The sequence below is a fragment of the Spinacia oleracea genome, chromosome 4, assembly GCF_020520425.1.
Source record: "Spinacia oleracea cultivar Varoflay chromosome 4, BTI_SOV_V1, whole genome shotgun sequence".
NCBI classification, from domain to species: Eukaryota; Viridiplantae; Streptophyta; class Magnoliopsida; order Caryophyllales; family Amaranthaceae; genus Spinacia; species Spinacia oleracea.
In genome coordinates, this window is record NC_079490.1 from 43,254,382 (window position 1) to 43,275,201 (window position 20,820).

Here is a 20,820-nt window from a genome sequence, read left to right on the forward strand (position 1 = left end):
TAAGTAAATTTCATTAAAATTATTAGACACTAAATCCTAAATACCTGAGTGATTTGAAATTACTTGTTTGAGAACTGGTTGCTTTGACGTTGACCAACCGTCGCACCGTAAAAGGAGGCTATAAAGGCAACGCTCAGGTAATCACCTATCAAACGAAGTCTAATCTCAAGATCACAAGATTGGGATTGTCCTCCCATAAATCGGGATGAGATGCTTAAAAGTTGTACAAGGCCACTCGGAGAGCTAGAAACTGTAAAATGCATGGCCGTGCTCGGATGAATCATAGGCTATGATTATCTGTTTATTTGATCAGTTGAACTCTGAAACCGAGAAACACCTCTGGACATAATAAGGATGACAACTCTTACCTTATGTTCAAGAGCAGGCATCGAGCGACAAAGGAATTAGGTAATGCACACTTGTCCCTAAGGACAAGTGGGAGACTGAAGGAAATAATGCCCTTGGTCCAAGTATGCATATAATATTAAGTCTAATAAATGCGGTTCAGTATTAATTAACAAGTTAATAATTCAGTGAGATCAAGTGAGCTGAATGCCTAGCTAGAGGTCGCTTCAGTTCAAGTGGAATTAATGATATTAATCCACAGCTTACTCTTGACTGAACCCGTAGGGTCACACAGATAGTACGTAAACGGATCAAGTATTTAATGGCATTAAATACTCCATCTATGGATATTCGAAATCGACGGATCTTGGTTTCAGTGGGAGCTGAGATCGTCACAAGCAAGAAATGAATACTCCGGAAACGATGATATTACCGGAAACGGAAATATGGATCGTATCTGAAATATAAATATTATCCAAGTCGTAGATGTTGCCGGAAACGGAAACATAGTACGTATCGGAAAATATTAATGGAAATGGAAATATTGCCGGAATCGGAAATATTGCCGGAAACGGAAATATTGTCAGAATCGGAAATATTATCGGAATCGGAAAATAATTCCGGAAACGGAAATATTAAATATTTGTTCGGAACGGAAATTAATTCCGGAATCGGAAATATTAAATATTGTTCGTATTGGAAATAAATTCCGGAATCGGGAATTTAATCGGAAGCGTATCGTACGAATTAGCATCGGACGAGGCCTGCCAGACGAAGGCCCAGCACGAAGCCGGGCCATCGCCCAGCAAGCCAGCGCGCCACAACGCACCAGCCAAGGCTGCGCCAGGCCCACCACAAGGCAGGCCCAGCGCGCACCAAGGCTGCGGCAGCGTGTGGGCCTCGTGGCAATGGGCTGCGAGTGCTCGCAGGCTGCGCGCGCGCGCATGGCGCCCCTCGTGGGCTGCTGTGCGTGCGTGTGTGTGTTTGTGTTCATATACGAATCCTAAAGCTATCAGGATTCGATATATGATTAAATTCCTAAACCTAAAAAGATAAATTAATTAAATAAGAGTTCTACTAGGATTCTAGTTTAATTAATTCGTATCCTAGTAGGATTCCAGTTCCTTTTCCATACCTCTATAAATAGGTGCCTAGGGTCATAATTTATAGATACAATTGAAGTATTCTAAAGGTAAGATTTTGAAGAAAAAATCAGCCATACACTTGCACCTAATAGCCGAAATTCCTAAGCAACCTTAAGGGCGATTCTAGTTGGTCAAGCTTAAGGCGGATCCGGACGTGCTTTGGACTATCTACGGAGGGACGACACTTGGAGTCCTAAAGACTTGTTCTTGTTCGGTTCGGGCGCAGCTAGGGAGGGCACGCAACAAAGTGTATGCATCTAAACCATGCTAAATGATTATGTGTAAATAATATGCTTTCCTGGATTTATGGTTTTTCCGCATGATTTATGTTTTGTCATATGAATCATAACCTAACATCACGAACAAAATTATCCAACCCATGACTTAGAGCTTGCAGCTGTAGTGTTTGCACTCAAAATCTGGAGACATTATTTGTATGGTGTCTCATGCCAAATCTTCACCGACCACAAAAGCCTTAAATATATTTTCACTCAAAAAGAACTCAACCTAAGGCAACGAAGGTGGTTAGAACTTCTCAAAGACTACGATCTTGAAATATTGTATCATCCTGGAAAAGGCAACGTCGTGGACGATGCCTTAAGTCGAAAACCGCGTGTTAACTCAATTTTAGAGCTTCCCGAAACCATATCTAAATACTTAAGAAGAATGGAAGTGGAGTTAATCCGAAAGGAAGGAAGTGCATGCTTGAACATGATGGAAGTAAGGCCAACTTTGCTGGACGAGATAAAGGAAGCTCAAGTTGGAGACTTGGAGTTGGAGAAAATAAGGAACGATGTAGAGAAAGGAAAGTCACCTGGATTTGTCACCCAAGAAGATGGTACCTTAAGGTTTCAAGGACGACTATGCGTTCCAAGGAATGAAGTTTTGAAACGGAGAATTTTAGAAGAAGCTCATAACACTCCATATTCTGTTCACCCTGGAGGAAGCAAATTATACAAGGATTTGAAGTCAACATTTTGGTGGAGTAATATGAAGCAAGAAACTGCAGATTTCGTTGCAAAATGTTTAACATGTCAGAGGATCAAAATAGAACATGAAAGACCAGCAGGATTATTGCAACCCTTGAACGTGCCAAAATGGAAATGGAACGCAATATCAATGAATTTTATCTCAGGATTGCCCCCATCCACAAAAGGAATGAATAGTATTTGGGTCATTGTGGATCGATTAACAAAATCAGCGCATTTCTTAGCCGTTAAGACGAACTGGAAGTTAGATCAACTGGCAGAACTATATGTGAACACTATAGTACGCTTGCATGGTGTGCCTAGCTCGATTGTTTCTGATCGCGATTCAAGATTTCAAGCTAAGTTTTGGAAAGAATTACAACATTCCCTTGGAATAAGGCTTGACTTTAGTGCTGCATTCCATCCAACAACTGACAGTCAAACAGAAAGGACCAATCAAATTTTGGAAGACATGCTCAGGGCATGTGTTTTGGATTTCCAAGGAAGTTGGGAAAAGTTTCTTCCAATGATAGAGTTTTCGTATAACAACAACTACCAAGCAACCATTGGAATGGCCCCATACGAAGCGCTTTACGGGAGAAAGTGTAGAACACCTTTGTGTTGGAGTGATATTGATGAGGCTCGTATCATAGGACCTAACTTGATTCAAGAAGCAACTGATAAGATTCGATTGATTCAGTCGAGAATGAAAACCGCACAGAGTAGACAAAAGAGTTATGCTGATCAACGAAGAAGGCCATTAGAATTCACCGTTGGTGACCATGTGTTTTTGAAAATATCGCCTACCAAGGGAGTAATGCGGTTTGGTCAGTCAGGGAAGTTATGTCCAAGGTACATTGGACCATACGAGATCTTGGATAGGGTTAACGAGGTAGCTTATCGACTCGCCTTACCGACAGACCTACATAAAGTACACACTGTATTCCACGTGTCAATGTTACGAAAGTATGTCCCCGACCCAAGTCATGTGATTAGACACGAACCTCTGCAACTGCGAAACGATCTGACTTATGAGGAGAAACCGATTGAAATACTTGATCATAGGGAGAAACAACTTCGAAACAAAGTAATTCGCATGGTTAAGGTATTATGGGCTAATCATACTTCTTCTGAGGCCACTTGGGAAGTCGAAGACCAAATGAAATCAAAGTACCCTCACCTTTTCTCATGAATGATAGGTATAATAAGCATTAATGTATGAACGACTTTGATTGAATATACTAAATTGTTTGTGCTTATATATTGAAAATGAATATTTTCGAAGTATAACTAATCTGGTGCACCGTTATTGATGCAAGTTCTTTTGAGCTCCAAATTTCGAGGACGGAACTTTTTCTAAGGGGGGTAAGGATGTAATACCCCATAATTATAAACATATTTATTAATAACAATTAGTCTTAATTTGAAATTTTGAAATTTCTTTTTATAAATCAAGTGAAGTAAATTTCATTTATAGTTATTCTTTCGTTGTTTTAATGTAATTGAAATTAAAATGTTTTGGATTATGAATTATATTTAATCTAACGATTTGCTAAGTTATGGTTTTAAAGAGATTTCATCATTTTATAAGCGAAAATTTTAATCATTTATATTCATTATTGCATTAAGTATAATTAGTTTCTAAAACTTTATTAATTTATAAAATTATGATTTTAAAAACGTAATGCTTTTATATAGGCAACTTATTTTATAAAATGTATCAAGTTATTTACTTCCTTAAACTATTTTCCAAAATATATTCATTGGGTCAATTGTTTCAACATTACATAGTCAAGCCCAAACCAATAAGTCATTTAAGCCCATCAAAATGCCATCCTAAATCAGAAATTCTAAACTCAAAAGAAAAAGGAAAATAAAAATCAACACCAACACCATCAACATCACGCATCATTCTTCACCATCATCACTAATCACCATGTTCATCATCATACATCCATAGAAGCTTCTTGCAAGTTGCAAATTCACTACTTAGCTTCTTCTACGTGTAAATCTCTAAATCAAACACCATCATCAAACTCTCTCCACCATATGATGCACCACAAATCAATTGCAAACCCATCCTCAAATTTCAGCAAGTTTCAATTCAAGAAAAATCAAATTAAAAACTCCTTGCTTCTACAACCACCGACCACCGGCGGCCACCTGAAGGCGGCCTCGCGCCGGCGTCCAGCCACCTCACCGCCCTCGATCCGCCTCCTACTCCTCCACCACCGTCGCCCTCCTCCCTCCACCACCGTCGCCCTCCTCCTCTCCCCTTCCTCTCGCAACTCCCTCCTCTCTCCTTCCTCTTCGTTGCGCTCCCTGCAGCGTCACCACCACCGGAACCCGCGGCCACCCTCCTCGCCGTCTGCACCACCGGCGCTGCCCCAGCCCGACCGGCGAACCAACCCCACGCAGCTCCTCCTTCTCTTCCTCTCCTCTGCTCCTCATTTCCTTCGTGACTTTTCTCTGTAAACAAGACCAATATTTGGTCTTTAAAACTCCTAACAAAACAGTAAAGTTAAAGGACCCAAGTTTATATTTTGACCCATTAAAGAGTAAGTTGGCCCATTTTCATTTTCTAAAGCCTTATTTATTTATTGTTATTCTATTTTTATTTTCGTTTTCGCTCTATTTAGATTTTTAACGTTTTAATTATTTTGCTGTGTTTTTAAGTTACTTAATAAAGTCGTTGTTATTGAAATATAAATTCTAACGATGTTATTATTATTATTATTATTATTATTATTATTATTATTATTATTATCAAGAATACGACGTTTATTAATTTATAACTTCGAAAATTAATAATATAAAAATACTTCTATTAATTATTTTATAAATCACGAATTAACGTTTTTCGAAAAGTTAAAAAGATAATTTTATTTTATAAGTCGTTTTATTAATTCAATCGAGTTACTAATATCAATGATTTAATAACAAGAAGAAGCGGTTCTTGGAGCTCAAGAAGAACGGTCAATCGAAAGTAAGAAAAACGAGTGCTAATTGAGGTTTGAGGTAACATCTATCGCTAACACGCACAATCCCCTTCGCAAATGCGTTTACATATGGAAATGATTTATGAATTTGAGAAATGCTTTATGATTTACAACCATGTTTAAGATATAATTCTTGATTGGATTGTGGGATGCCTTTTGATTTCAATAATGAATTTATTAAAGTATGAATAATTTCAATGAGCTTTACGAAGCATGATTTTATGATTATGAAATGATATTCTGTCAACGCATGAATAAGAAACGAAACATGATAATGAAAAGCGAAAGACAAGGTTCTGGCAGTATTTGATCTGTTCTGTTCTGATTCTGATTCTGATTCTGATTCTGATTCTGATTATGGTCGTGCACGTACCCTCGTACTCCGCTACCCCATGATGGGTAACGTCTGTTTCTGTCTGATTATGATGGTACGATCCGGTGGAAGACGTCCTACATTCAGTTCATACTTGCCAGTAACCATGAATGAATGTTTTAAAAATATAATGGAAAACTATTATATTTTATCTTATTTGTTTATCTTGAATTGCAAAAGATTTTATGAAATGATGTGCAAAAAGGTTTTACGATACTCTACTCTCTTTCTGTTTGCAAATAAAATGAATTGAAATGAATTTACGTTGTTAGGGTAGTTGTTACTGGGCCTCGGCTCATGATGTTGCTTTTGGTTTTAGGTACCGAAGAGGACAACGGGATGGATTAGTGTGAGGACGTATCAGTTAAAGCAAGGTTACTCAGTTTAATAAGTGAGCTTCACTAGTTAATTATGTACTAAAACTCTAGCTTTAAATTCTAAGAATTATTATGGTTTGTATTACGACAATTTAGTTAATATCACGAGTCTTTTGTTTCATTAATCTTAGTTTAGATTAATATTGAATTATGCGCCTTGTATCTCTCAATAGAGAGGTACGGCATGTGACGCACCGACTAAACTAGGATTCCGCTGCTAATCGTGGATTAATTAACTTAATAAAATTGATTAGAAGTCGGGGGTTACAAATTGAATTGAATTAAACTGAACCAAATTGAAATGAACTGAATGCAGCTGAACTGAACTGATACGTAAGTTATGAAACAACCGTTAAAGCAAAAAAAAAACAAAAAAAACACATGATGTTATATGAACAGGGGTTTGGGGGTTTTAGGGATGATAGAAGTCACTAAGTCAGTACGTTCTAAAACCCTTAAGCAACCTGAATCCCCACTATTTTGAATCAGCAGAAATTGAGGAGAGAGAAAGTAAAAAATGTGGTATATGTGCGTATTCTTCCATAGATTGCTAGATTATCGGAAGCCTGAAGTTGAAGCTCTTGCTCAACTTTTTGGAGCTTTTGCAGACGACAACAATGGCGATAGCCACTCTGTTCAATGGAAACTACCAGATAATTTCCACCCTGATAATCCCTTTCACTTCGTCAATATCCCTTCTGAGGATATTGCTCGCGACATCGCCAAACGAAGTGAGCTGTCAATTCTTTTCTGGGTTTTTTTTAACTTTTTTTTTTTTTTTTTGCAGTTTATGATTTTGATTATTTAATAGGTGCTCGACATTCTTGGCGAATGTTCCCATTTAATTAAATGAAAAATGGGATGATTTGTATGCTATTCAGGTTTCAGAAACTTAGGTGCACATTTTGTTGATTAGAAGTGTGATAAGACTGGATTGTTTGTTTATTGGCAACTGAAAATACGAGTGACTAATTAAATGCTTGTAGAGTTGTAGGATTCTACCATAACAACCTTCTTTCGCCCTCAAGGTTTCGATTTCCATTCTGAGGTGCTAGCAGTGTTTTTTATCAAAATTTAAGAAGTTCCTGTCTTAAAATTCTGAATGGAAAGCTACTGCTGTAGAAATACTTCAAATATGTTGAGTTCATGGATTGATTAATGTTTGGCATACATTTCAATGAAGAGTATGTCGAACGCTATAGTGGCTAGTGTCGTTCTCATATAGAGAACTTTTGCAGCCAATTGAGTTACTGAAGGGGTAGAATGCAACATACCCTTTTCATTTTGGGTGATTCTGAAGTTATTTATGTGTTGTGGGAATGGAGTATAAGTAAGACAACATTATGAACTGCTACGACGTTTGTCTATGAGATTAATTTTGGCATCTCTTGCTTTCTTTCTTCATATTTTTCATTAAAAAGGATTTCAAATCTGTGGCATTTGAAATTACCATACAGAACTTAGCATCTATGCATTTATTCCACGGTTCCGCTGCTGCTTCTGCAACAGCGACATAGCAGGATACCATCAGTATGTTCTTCTCTTCAAAGCTGTCTAAAAGAGTAACAGTATTGCCAGATGACAACAAAGGGTTGTCATCTGTGTTTAGTGCTAGCTAGGGGATGTATTACGTACTTAAATCTCATCTACCTAAGAATTTGAGAATTGTAATATCTCCTCAGTACAAATCTTTAAGAGTTTTCATAATTTGTCAACCAAAAACTTGCAGGTATACTTGTGAAAGGAATGTATGAGATATGGGGGGAAGGAACAAGCTATGAACAGCTGGAGGAGGCTGTGAATGCCTATCCCGAAGAGAGGAAGTTGCCATACTTAACATCTGAAAACACTTTCAAGATAAATATTGACAGCTTTGGCAAGACTTTCACTACTCAGGAGCAAAAAGAACTCCTCAAGAGGCTTGCTTTTATCCCTTTCAAGGTATATTTTACTACATTATTCTCGCTTGTCATTTGTATTAGCCGAAGTGATGCATGATTTGAGCCTGTATTTCAGTAATGTGGCACAGAAAATCCCTGTCACGATGAGGTGTTATTATGTAGGGGATTTCACCAAATACAAATTCAGCCATAGATATTGATTAAGGCTGCTTGAAAATCCATTATTTTGTGATTAACTGATCTATGATATCGATCTTGTTATTGAAACCATTTTCTGCTTAGAATTCAGAAGATTAAAGTGTTTAGTTACTGTTTGGCCTTTTACTATTTGCGTACTGTTAGATGGTTTTTAAAGTCTAGTTTGTAAAAGCTCCAGAAAAACAATTGGAGGAGTCTTTATCTTTGTCCATCATGTTAACCTTGTTCTCATTGACCGCTAAATCTATTGCATGCACTATGGCAAGGTTTGTTACTAGAGCTAGCAAAATTTGACACGACAACACAACACGAACTGGACGCGAAAAAAGCGGGTTAGTGTCAAGGGTTTACGACACGTTTTTAATTAAACGGGTCAACACGGCATGACAAGTTTAATTAAACGGGTCAGGTTAGTGTTGAGATTCCCAGAATGACACGACTTAACCACTAAAAAGAACAACCAATAATTTGATGTAATTGGTGAGAAAACTTTAGAATGGGGCCAAATTTATTTAACAAACATGAAACGAACCGGACAGGAAAAAAAGGGGTTAGATCAAGGGTTATTAAACGGGTTAACACGACATACATGTTTGATTAAAAAGGTCGGGTTAGTGTGAAAGGTTTTCCAACCTGTTTATATTCGACGCGAAAGGACATGTCACAACACGTTTGCCAACTCTATTTATTACCATTCCTCTGTGATAAGAAAATGATTTTTTTTTTTAATAAAACAAATTGAGAAGGGTACACATTCTTCAATTTCCATGAAGTTACAATATTAGAGTCCCATGCAGTCTGTGTATCTGAAAGGGAAAGTCCAGGGAATCTCGTAAGCATGAGTCAAATCTCTGAAGTGCTGCCAAGTAAATGATTTCATCACTCAAAGATAATTGACAAAACGCACGATCTTAGAATATTGATTGCTCCTTTTTATTTTTATTTTTATCATAGACACTGAGCTGCATCGTATACCTGCCGTTTATCTTTTGGTCTCCTTATGCCTCATAGCACTACTACAGGAAATTTGCAATTTTTTAAATCCGTATCTGGAAAAACTATGTCAACCACACTAGCTCCAGAAGCTGATTTGACAAGATAGTTGCTATGTAGCTGTTAAATAAAACGTGCTTGCCTTGTCACTACTACTAAAGCAAAGACCCATGGAGCCAGAGTTTTGTATGGTCAAAGCTTGTTTGAGGTTATTTGAGGATGTGAGGAAAATGATGAGGATTGGAACCCCTCTCCTTCTTCGCCAAGCTTAGCCACTTTTAATTTGGCTTTTGTACTAGAAGTGAAGAGGCTTTCAATTAAAAGAGGAAGATAGAGCATCCATCTCCATAAAAGACAATATGAGCAAAAGAAGCTTTGAACAAAAGCTTATAGAAGTTTGGGTGTAGTACAGGATGGAGGAAAGAATGAGGATTCCGACTTTTCTGCAAGTGTTTGTAGGAGCTGCATGAGAATTCTCCAGACGAGGCTGCTAGCAAAGATTTCTTGTTAAGATATATCAGAAAACAAACTTAACAATCCCTAAAAAGCTTCAAGAGTTTCCCAATACCAAGCCCTTGGAAAAGTTCGCATAGGTCGTGATGGACTGTTTAGGAAATGATAATAGGCAACTACAAAGAATAGAAACTTTCCCTCATAAACAAATATGATCTTCTTGAGCCCTTTCTCCTAATGCTTCAACAAGTGAAATAAAAGTTATAAAACCGGAGATGTAGGCTACCAACTTGAAGAAACACTTTGTCGGGACTCCTGAAAGATGCAATTATAGTTACTAATTGCTTTGTATATTTCTTGACAAGAAGTTCTTCCCTTCTCAGTATCAGATAATTAGTGCAACATCCATTCTCATGTTTTTCCCTTTATTCAATCGATACCACTCATTCTTCTTTTGAAGATGTAGGTAAAAAAGTTATACTGGTGGTAATGATCTTTTTGTTTTGTATTTTATCCCCCTTTGCCCTTATGTAACTTGCACATTTGGGGTAACTTGTCCAGCGTCCCACTTGTCCAGCGTCCCACTGGCCCTCTATATTGACTTACATTAATCGGAGAATCTTTCATATTCAATTTAGTCCTAATAATGCAATGTTATTAGTTCGCAATTCTTTTTTGTAGGAACTTGAAACATTTTGTAGTGACTCGGGCAAAATGATGAGGTGCAAACTGGGCATATGTAATTGACACCCCCCCTCCACCACCAAAAAAAAGAGAAATAGCTTACCCATAATCCAAACAGTAGTGATGATAATACTTCCTCCTTTCTATAGTAATTGCTACATTTACACTTTAACGTTTTCTCATACCTTAAATGGTATATTTTCTCACTTGCTCTCTGTCTCTATCTCTCTCCTCATGGGCCCACTTTCTCAATCTATATGCACATTTTACATCCAATTCTTAATAAAGTGAATTTTGGCAATTGAGCAATCAAAAAGGGACGGAGGGAGTATACACTTGGAAAAAATAGTCATTTGGGATCTTGTAAGATTCGTGTGGAAATATTGCTTAAAACACATCAAACTTTTATATTATTACTTGTAGATAATTAAGATATAAAGGGTTAAAGTTGTGCGTTGGAAGTATGAAAGTCTACAACCGACAAACTATATATTACCTATGTTACCTGAACTTGGATACTCATACCGGACACGGATATGGGTCCAAGTGTCCGACACGACTATTTTGTGTTACATCATTTTGGTCCAAAATCAAGTGTCGAAGTATCCATAACCATGTCCGAGTGTCGAGGATCCAACACGGGTATTTGCGGGAAAATGAAGAGTCCAGGTATATTACCCATACCTATGCTGGTTCTGTCACAGTTGCTCATATCTATAGATAGGCCTCATTTTTTCTTGACCTGTGTAAGTTTCATGATTTAATTTTGAAAGATTACTTCAGCTGCAGTTTTCAGCTATGATAGTAATGCATAATGTGGTTTTAGTGTTATTAGGCCTATGTGACTATAACCATTCAATTTTGAGAAAACTCTTGGGTGTTTAGACTTGTATCAGGTCCACGTATCATATAAGCATCCTGTATGCCAATGTCAATTTAAACTGGTTTTCTGTGCTTTAACAGGATAGGAGTTCTTTTGTAATTTTGATTGGGTGTTTTCCGGATGCTGTTTGATTTTTGTCTTCTCTTCCAGCCTTCTTATCAGGGTTTGTAGGAGTCCTTTTTCTAAACACTGTTTCTGAGTAAAGCATTGGTTGTCAGTTCCTCACCTTAGACAGAATTTATCGTGTTGAAATCTCCTTTCCGCTCTTCTCTTTTTTGGTTGATTTTGTTTTGGCCTTTGTTCAGGTAAATTGTTTACAGTTCTCTGCTTACCTAATACTTCGTATGTACAATTCTTTTTCAAGCATGTAGAATATATATACCTGATATATTCTTGACCTCCTATTTCTGTATGAAATGAAATTCACTTTCTGTCCCCATCGTCTACTGTTATAATATTTTCTTTAGGCCTAGCTGAACTTAAAGATATACTAATTGTTATAGTTGATGTTGAATTTCTGTTTCAGGGTCGAGTAAATCTTCGGAATCCAGATCATAATTTTTGGTTTATAGAAATTGACAAATATGAAGCTAATAATGGTCTGCCACCTATTGTTGAAAAGAGAATCTTCTTTGGGCGGGAGGTTGGTGCAGCAGACAGAAAGCTCTTGCCTACATATCAGCTTAAAAGCCGAGTTTACATAGGACCAACCGCCATGGATGCTGAAATGGCCTTCCTAATGGCCAACCAAGGACTTGCTGCCCCTGGGAAGCTTGTTTATGATCCATTTGTTGGCACTGGGAGTGTTCTGGTGGCTGCAGCGCATTTTGGTGCATTGACAATGGTTAGTCCTCTTTACGCTTGAGATTTTTTTGGAAACAAACTATTCTAATACAAATATACAATAAAAAGGTCGATTACTGCATGTATTGGCTTTTTACGAGTTACATGATGGCTTTCTGGCAAGGACACTGATGTGTATTTCAGGGTGCAGACATAGATATAAGGGTAGTTCGTGATGGACGTGGACCTGACCGTAATGTTTGGAGTAATTTTAAGCAGGTAACCAAAAATTTCAGTCTAATGTTATTAAGAAATTATTTGGACTTTTCAAACTATCACAAGTAGCAGTCATTTTTTTGCCTGTATCAAAAGATCTCGTGTCCAGAATATGTAAAGCGGCCATTACTTCTGGCAAGTTGTAATCCAAAAAATGTCTAACGAGAATTTGTTGCTGTCTGTGTTGGCGAGTTTTCCCCTCATTCTTGTGACTGTGATTCATGCAGTATGGATTGCAAGAACCAATTTCCCTGTTGAGGGCAGATAATAACCTTCCTCCATGGCGTGCTGGTCTTAAAGAGGTGATTTCTTATTTCTTACTCTTTTATGGCGTGCATATGTTATATTACTGTGAAAACTTGGGCATTTACAGCTAAATTGAAAATCAGTGTAGTTCATTGTACTTTTCTGGCTCATATTGGATCTTGGTGCTATTGTACTGTTTGTAATAGAACTATAATTTATAAGCAAGTTGTGTCTGTATTCATGAGGCAATGTCTGCTTTTTTGTAGCCTTGTGACTCTTGTCATTGTCTTGAGTTGGTATACAATGATCTTGGTTGATGCTTGTTTTTTGGCTGAGAAATAGACTCTGCAAAAATGCTAGTATCTTGCTGCCTGCTTCAATTTACAACACTTACTGTTTCATCAGATAATGTGAACATTACGAACTGCTATTAGATCACTCTACAGTGGGAAAATCGACGACGAATGATAAAATTATGAGAACAAATGTTCAGTATTGAAGTAAATTGGTTTCTGTTAGTGTGCAGAATACACGTTTAAAGGGATCTCTTTTGGCTGTGTGGTTACTTTAAAATGAGTATTCCAAGTTGGTTTTTAGTTTTTCTGCATAAATTTGGATGCTTGGGTGGAAGCCTAGTTTCCGATTCTAGTTGGGTCTTGACTCTTGAGGGTAAATACTACACAACTGTGGACGTCTTTGACATATTAATTGCATGGATGTCCAATCTACACCTGTGAATTTAATGTACAATACTCTGCGGAAGCAGGAATATGCAAACATTTACACTACTTGATAACAAAGTACTTGTTCTTTTCCATCATTCTGTGTTTATAGAATTGTTCCTTTTTTGACCTAATATGCATAGATGTGTCCCATAAAGGAGTGGTGTTACCTAATTCGCTTATGCCCCCAGCGAACCACGATCTAAAACGTACTAATTGGAAAACTTTTGGACTAGTTTAACGAAACTAGGTAACAAGGTGCATTTCTGTGTCCGTTTTGCGTAAGAAAGCATACCACGAATTTGGTAACAGAAGGACTAGTTATGACCATTCAACATTGTTCTGGAACAAGAACAGTTAAAGGGAGGGAAAGCAGGATGAAGAAACGTAGGCAATATTTCGAGGACACATTCTATCTTCATCAAGTATAGCGTGAAAGTAAAAGTGTTGCTAATTAGTTGTCAAATTTGTTTGTTTAATTCCTTGGCTTTCCATATAATACTAATGTTTTTAATTCTTTTTCAAGGTGTTTGATGCAATAATTTGTGATCCACCTTATGGTGTTCGTGCTGGGGGACGTAAATCTGGAGGTAGAAAGTTGCTCAAGGGTGTTGTCGGCCCTTACACGGTTCCCGACGACAAAAGAGAAGGCCACATACCATCGACTGCAGCATATAGCTTGGTTGAATGTGTTCATGATCTGCTTGACTTAGCTGCTAAGATGCTTGTTATGGGTGGAAGGCTTGTTTATTTCTATCCTGTGCTAAGAGAGGAGGATTCACCTGATCCCACATTTCCTGAACATCCATGTTTCAAACTAGTTGCTGTCTCTGAGCAAATACTTAGTTTTCGTTACAGCAGAGTGTTATTGACGATGGTGAAAGTAGCAACATATACTGAAGAAATAGCTGAGTCAGCTAGAGTTATGCATTTAGATTTTAAGGCAAACCATTTGAAGTGGTTAGAAGAAGGCAACCTTCATTCTGCTGTCTTTGCTCCTAACAAAGAGGGAGAAAATGTAGATCTGAGATTCAGCAAAGACTCGAAGCCCAAATATCGTGGGAAATATGTTTAGGATACATGATTTATTATTTTGTAATCCACTTTTACCTGTGTCTTTGCTTTCATAGATTTTAGGTGTATTTCTACCGCTCTACCTGACCTGTTCATCTGTATTTTGCTGTTTGATGTGCAGGCCTTGAGCTAGACATGGAAGTAAACCTAACATCTTTATTCTTTAGCTCATACTTTATGCCCGAGGGTGCTTGCTAACATCGAAATATATTGATTTTAAGTAATCTTGCTATGTTTTTGCACATTGTTTCATTTCGGAAGTAATTTGCATTAGGGTTGTAATTGCATACAAATGATGGTTTGGAGTCGTTTAAATTCAACCGATACCTTTGGTTTATACAATGCAATTTGCAAAGTTGATACTAGTGTCTCAAATGTGGTAGAATGGACTTATGAGAGTGTAAAATTTGCAATGATATGTTTAGTGTTTTCGACAAGTATCAAAGTGCATCAAAAGTGTCACATGTTATTAATGATAGATGTTGGATATGAGACATGTCACATGACAACTTAAGTCATGAGAAAATTTTCCAGGTTTGTTAGTAACTATTGAGTGACACTAGGGATGTCAATTGGGCATGGTAGGAATGAAGGATTATTAGTAGTTTTGAGCGACTCTATTGATGTCAATTCAACACGACCACACCCGTACTCACTTAAAAGTTTCGTACTAGTCTCTGCCCATGACTCACAGAGTGTACAAAAAAAATTTATCTCCGTCTCCATACACACATTTGAACAAAATAAGAGCAATGGTAATAATACAACTAGGGGTGTTCAAATATTCCCGACTAGGGGTGTCAATTTGGACAAATGGATCGAGTTTCGGTGGGGTTCATCAGTTCAGGTTGGAACGATCTCATTTTGCTAACGGGTCGGATCACATTGTGTTCAAAAATTAACGGGCCAATTGGTTCGGGTTTATTAAGCACGAGTTCATATCGGGTCGAGTTATAGTTGGGTCGGGTTATAGTCGGGTCAGGTTGGAATGCAATGGTTGTAAACGGGTTTAGCCGGATTGTAACAGGTTGATTAATCATGGGTTCATCCAATACCGATCTCAAATTAGTCGGGTTGAACAAGTTTGGCTGCGTTTTCGAAACAAGGATCATGTTTGTAAAATTCCTAGCATGACACTGAGCTAGGGTTAATTGGTTTGCATGCAAATGTAGAACATTAAGATTCGAGTTGGTGATCACTTCGGATTAAGTTAATTAAGGAACCTAAAGTCGATTGTCCAATATTATCTTATTAGGCGTGAATGCGTGATGGAACATTAGTAGGTCTTGAATTTAGCATAGAAAGGTGATTTACATAAGAATAAACATACATCACAAGTAGAATAATAGGACATCGAATAAAAATGCTACAACACCTAGAAGGACTAGGTATAAACCAAATGAATAGAAATTGCAAGAGTTGAAAGAAAGAGATTAAATAAGTAATAAGTAATAAATCATAGTAATAGAAATCGAAGAACTTGAAAAGATGAGTTTGAAGACTTATGAATTTCGAAGAATAGGAATGTTCAAGCATGACATCCCATTCTGGAATGCTTCGAAAACTTTGAATAACCTAGTTTAAAGAGAGATTGCTCAACTTAAAACATCATCAGTTTTAGAACTAAATTTTATAAAAGTCCAGTCTTATGTTTATGAAGAAAAAACATGTTCAAGTATGATAACTTAATCTTCAAATGCTCAACACTTGGAATGAACCCAGATAATCAAGAGATTGCTCTTAATTGGCATCCTTGGTTAGAAATTCTGAACTGGAATTTGGAATTAGAAATCAAAATTAGAACTTGAAATAAGGAAATGAAATTAGGAGTCTTAATGTTAAAAGAAATGATGATTCAATCAAGAAAAGTCCCAACTTTATTTGCTCCAAATACTGAAAAGTTATAATTTTTAAAGAGCGGTTTCTCTCTTTAAACATCATTGAATATTAAGCTCGATCTGAAAAGGTTTTGAACATGAATCTTAGGATTTCATGACCGCGCTCTAGTTTAAAAATGGGTTTGCACATCTTTAAACATCCTTGAACTTTTGAAAAACATGAATTTTTAAAGTTCAAATTTGATAATGATTTATGTAAAAGAGAATTTTCAAGAGTGAAATCTCTTTAATTAATCATGACTTTGAAAACAAAGCTTTGAAATTGCAAGAGAAGTGAGAAAATCATTTGGAGGAAACATTCAAGTGTGATGTTCCTCCAAAAATTACTCCTTAATAAACATGTTCCTTCGAATCACATAAACTTGAAATGAAATGAAATGACATGAAATCAAAAGAAAGATAGAAGTGTAGATTTAGAAGAGACCTTAAAAATTTACTTAGAATTGGGTGTTGATTGATTTCCAAGCTTGGGCCCCCAAATGGCTTAGGATATTGACATTTGATTTTTGAAAATTGATCTTTTGAGAGTTTTAAATTAGGTATCGGAATTGTAATTTTGAACATGGGATGTGTTTAAATGAGAATTTTGTACTCGGGTTGTGAACAAAAGTTAGTTTTTGAATCGAGGTTGTCCTTTGAAATCGGTTTTGCTTATGCTTAGAGATCAATCGCCCAAATCTATTGGAGGTATCGTCATCGGACTTTAGAGGAGACACAAATTTGGTATCTACAAATAGGGCTTTGAAATCGAAGTCGCAATTGAATTCGGAGTTGAAAATTTCGAATTTATTGAATTGGAGTCACAATTGCAATTTGAATAGGTGTCGCAATTGAATTTATCACCAGATTACACATATCTATTTTTTTAGCAAATTCACAATTGATTTTTCTGAAATAACGAGCTGCTAACGAAGAGCCGGGGAAAGTGTGAGTGGGGAAGCTTGAGAAGCTGTGCTTTAACATTTAAATTTGCTTGTGCGGAAGTGTGTGTAAAGTGCGGCTGGTGAAAATGTGGTGATGTCATTATGACATCAGTATGCATTTTTGGCTGTCTCATAGGAGAAGAACCCTTAGATAATTTTAGACACATGGTAACACTTTATATATACACATGTTAACACTGAAAACGATTAGAAGATTTTATTACTTCTCTATGGCGCTTGATTTTTACACATGGTTGCTTCAATTTACGGTTAACCTCATGCATGTTATAACACTAGATCATGTTTCTTAGCTTTCCATTTTTCTTAATTAAGATGAATTGGTTACTATGTGGAAATCACGAAGCACTTTGTAACTTTTCATGGAAATAGAAGGTTTGTCTACAAATATCTTAAAAATAAAAAAGTCTCGGCGCTCGTAAAAAGCCCTTTATTTCTCTTACCATCCCAAATCGGCCACTTCATCACCCCCTTGAGTATCAACCTACACTCGCCTTACTCAGTTACTCGCCCCTTTTCCCATAAACTTTAATACTAAACACTATCTCCATTTGTAGGGGCCTTTTTCTCCACTGCCCTAAGAATTTTCTTAGGGCGCGTTTTGAGCACAAGTTTGACTTAAGGGAATTTTGAATTTACTTTTATGAATTTCGGTCAACGAAGGGACAAAGAAGGAGCTGCCGATGAGTTTTCAAGGAAAAAATCATAAACCTTTATGTGGATTTTGATTAGGGACATTTATGAACAAATCATTAGGGACATATCCATAAAAAGGGTTCCTATTAAATTATAAAAGAAAATGACTCTGAAATGGTCAAGAACCAAAGATGGATACGGGGACAATCTATATTGTATCAATTCGCCCACCCCACGAGTGTATAGCCCTCATAGTGTTGGGATTTATGATAATCTAATTAACAAAGAGGAAAAACAATCCAGAATCTCATGTAAAAGTATAAAGTAAATGTAACATACATTCGATGTGTGTACTCCTACTAGACGTACGAACATGAACAAGAACTCCACGTGTAGTTCCTCTACAATAGTCCACCAACACGTTCAGATCCTCCTTGATTCTCTTAGCTTAGAACTTTCTCAAGGTATTTGGCTATGGAGGATTTTAGATCTCCTTTTGGTTTTTCTCTCTCTGGAGGCAAAACAACAGAATCAGGGTTCTCATTCTTAGAGGCAAATTGAAATTAATGAACCTATATTTTGTTCCTACAACCTTGATGTCCAAGCAAGGAAAACCAGCCAAAGGCTTAAAGCCCTTATGCTTAGCCTACACACGCACAACCACATAGGCCTTGGGCCTTGCTTCCCAGTGCTATTGTTGGTTCTGCTACACATCGCACACCCAAGGCCTAGCCTTGCTTGGCCACAACTACTGCTTATGGGCGCTAGCAATGTTGTTGGCCTATCATCGTTGCGCGCTTGGCTGGTGGGCTGGCAGCGTTGCTGCGTGTAACTCCATATCTGCGCCCATGGCCTTAGGACCAATATTTTTTCTTATAGTACGTGTAGATGCCTACATTTGAACCCTTATCCCGTGTCGGAAGGTTCAATGATGAAACTATAACCTACTTCTTCAACAATGCACTCTGATTAGCTGAGAACGACCCTCGACTGACTGAAGAGGCCATCCGGAGCAGAACATGTTACATATAGTAACTTCCATAAATAGAAAGCTTCCCAAAATATACTGGACATGTATGTAGTCGCATTCGCATCTCGATATGTCTTAATACGTGGTTTCATCGTTAGAAAGATTGAATGTAATTGCCCGTTCGCAGCACACCTGCACGCGTCACAATGTTCTAGTGCTTGCCTTCAGGCTTTAGAATAACATAGCTTGAATGATAACATTTCCCGAACTCATATTTATTGGGCACAACACATGTAAATATTAACCCAAGTTACTTAAACATGCTCACGAGTGCTTAGAATACGCTTGTTAGCTCGTTAGAAAATGATGCGTCCTTACAAAGTCAAAGTTAGTCTTATAAATTATGATTTGGATCATGGACATTACATGGTTTTATAGGCCTTGCAATAATCTTTCCATAGACTTATCATACGCCCAAATCCGATTTACAATGAAAGAGTTATAAGACTTTTACTTGGGCTTTGCCAAAACAGACCGACCTCTACTCTTTGGGCCATAACTCAAGATTTACGTATCCCATTGATGCAAAACCGGTAGAATTGAAAATTTGGATTCCGTAGCTTTCAAGATATTATTTTCTAGAATTCGAATTTGTATGAAGAAGTTATGAGTTGTTTAATATCGAAGTTTTTGGAATCCGCGTAGCAGATCTGCCAGCGCAAGATATTTCTTGCGTTGGCAGGCAAGCACTATTATTTTTTAGTGCTGCCATGGAAGCGCTATTAGTTTTTAGCGCGGCCATGCAAGCGCTAGCTTTTTCTAGCGTGTGCACAGTTTTCCTCCTAATCAAATACGTTTACGCTTACAATTTTATCGGATCTGTTACAGTTTCCGTTGGTTTCCAATACAATTCAACTTAAAATTCTATCAAGATTAGCAATCCTAATTCTATCAGAATTCCACCAGTCCACCCTATAAATACAACCCTTCTGCACCCCAAATGATTCACCCACATTCAGTCTCACGCTTCTGATATTCTGTATTCTCTCTCCTCTCTTCCTTGCATTCTGAATCTCTGCTAAAGTCTCATCCCGAATATTGTTCATTTGATCTTATTTTTAGCCTAGCCATATTTGAATCTCCTAAACGTTACTCTGGTGAAATTGATTCTCTGGGATAATTAATGACTAATTGGCGGAATATGGGCTAAGGTAGAAATTGACAACAATAACTAAACACCTAGGTAGTAATTGATAACTTTTAACAAGGTAGGTAGTAATTCGCAAAGTCACCAAAGAGTCCTAGGTAGTAATTGGCAAATTTTCCTTAAAATTTAAAGAATAACTATTGAATTTGAGCATGAAATGTTTAAGAGACTAAGAGCCAATAGAATTTAAGGAATCAAAATGTCAACTCAGTTGGGTGGCGGGGCGGGGATGGATTTTCGTTTATACCCGTTGGGGCGGGGATGGGGATGAATTTTGTACCCGCCATGGGTGATGGGGCGGATGCGGATGTAGGTTCCTCCATCCCCATCCCCACCTAAAATTTTCATCCCCATCCCCGCCCCATCACCCATGGCGGGTACAAAATTCATCCCCATCCCCGCCCCAACGGGTATAAACGAAAATACATCCCCGCCCCGCCACCCAACTGGGTATCCATCCCCATCTTATCCCCGCCCCATACCCGCGTCAATACCCGCCTAATTTTTCTTATTTAGCAAACATTTTCCATATATACGGAGTAATGAAAGTTAACTTTAGATAAAAAAAAATACCTTAAGACTAAAGTAACATATGTAATCGGAAAAAATACTCGTCATAACAAAAAAAATCCATACAAAAAACTTAAAAATCTCACATTAATTCATATTATCAACTAAACATGTAAATAAATCCAAACTCATCCCCGCACCCATGGCGGGTATGAAGCGGGGCAAGTGGGGATGGGGC

At 37.4% G+C, this 20,820-nt stretch overlaps 1 protein-coding gene across 1 annotated transcript; it reads left to right on the forward strand.

Moving 5' to 3' along the window:
* The first annotated feature begins 6,614 nt into the window (after nucleotides 1-6,614).
* Nucleotides 6,615-14,644, forward strand: LOC110802590 (uncharacterized). The gene is made up of 7 exons (XM_022008032.2): nucleotides 6,615-6,938; nucleotides 7,937-8,148; nucleotides 11,846-12,163; nucleotides 12,307-12,381; nucleotides 12,606-12,680; nucleotides 13,873-14,441; nucleotides 14,542-14,644. The coding sequence occupies exons 1-6, from the start codon at nucleotides 6,725-6,727 to the stop codon at nucleotides 14,419-14,421; spliced, it is 1,443 nt and encodes a 480-aa protein (XP_021863724.1). The 5' UTR covers nucleotides 6,615-6,724; the 3' UTR covers nucleotides 14,422-14,441; nucleotides 14,542-14,644.
* Nucleotides 14,645-20,820: the final 6,176 nt, after the last annotated feature.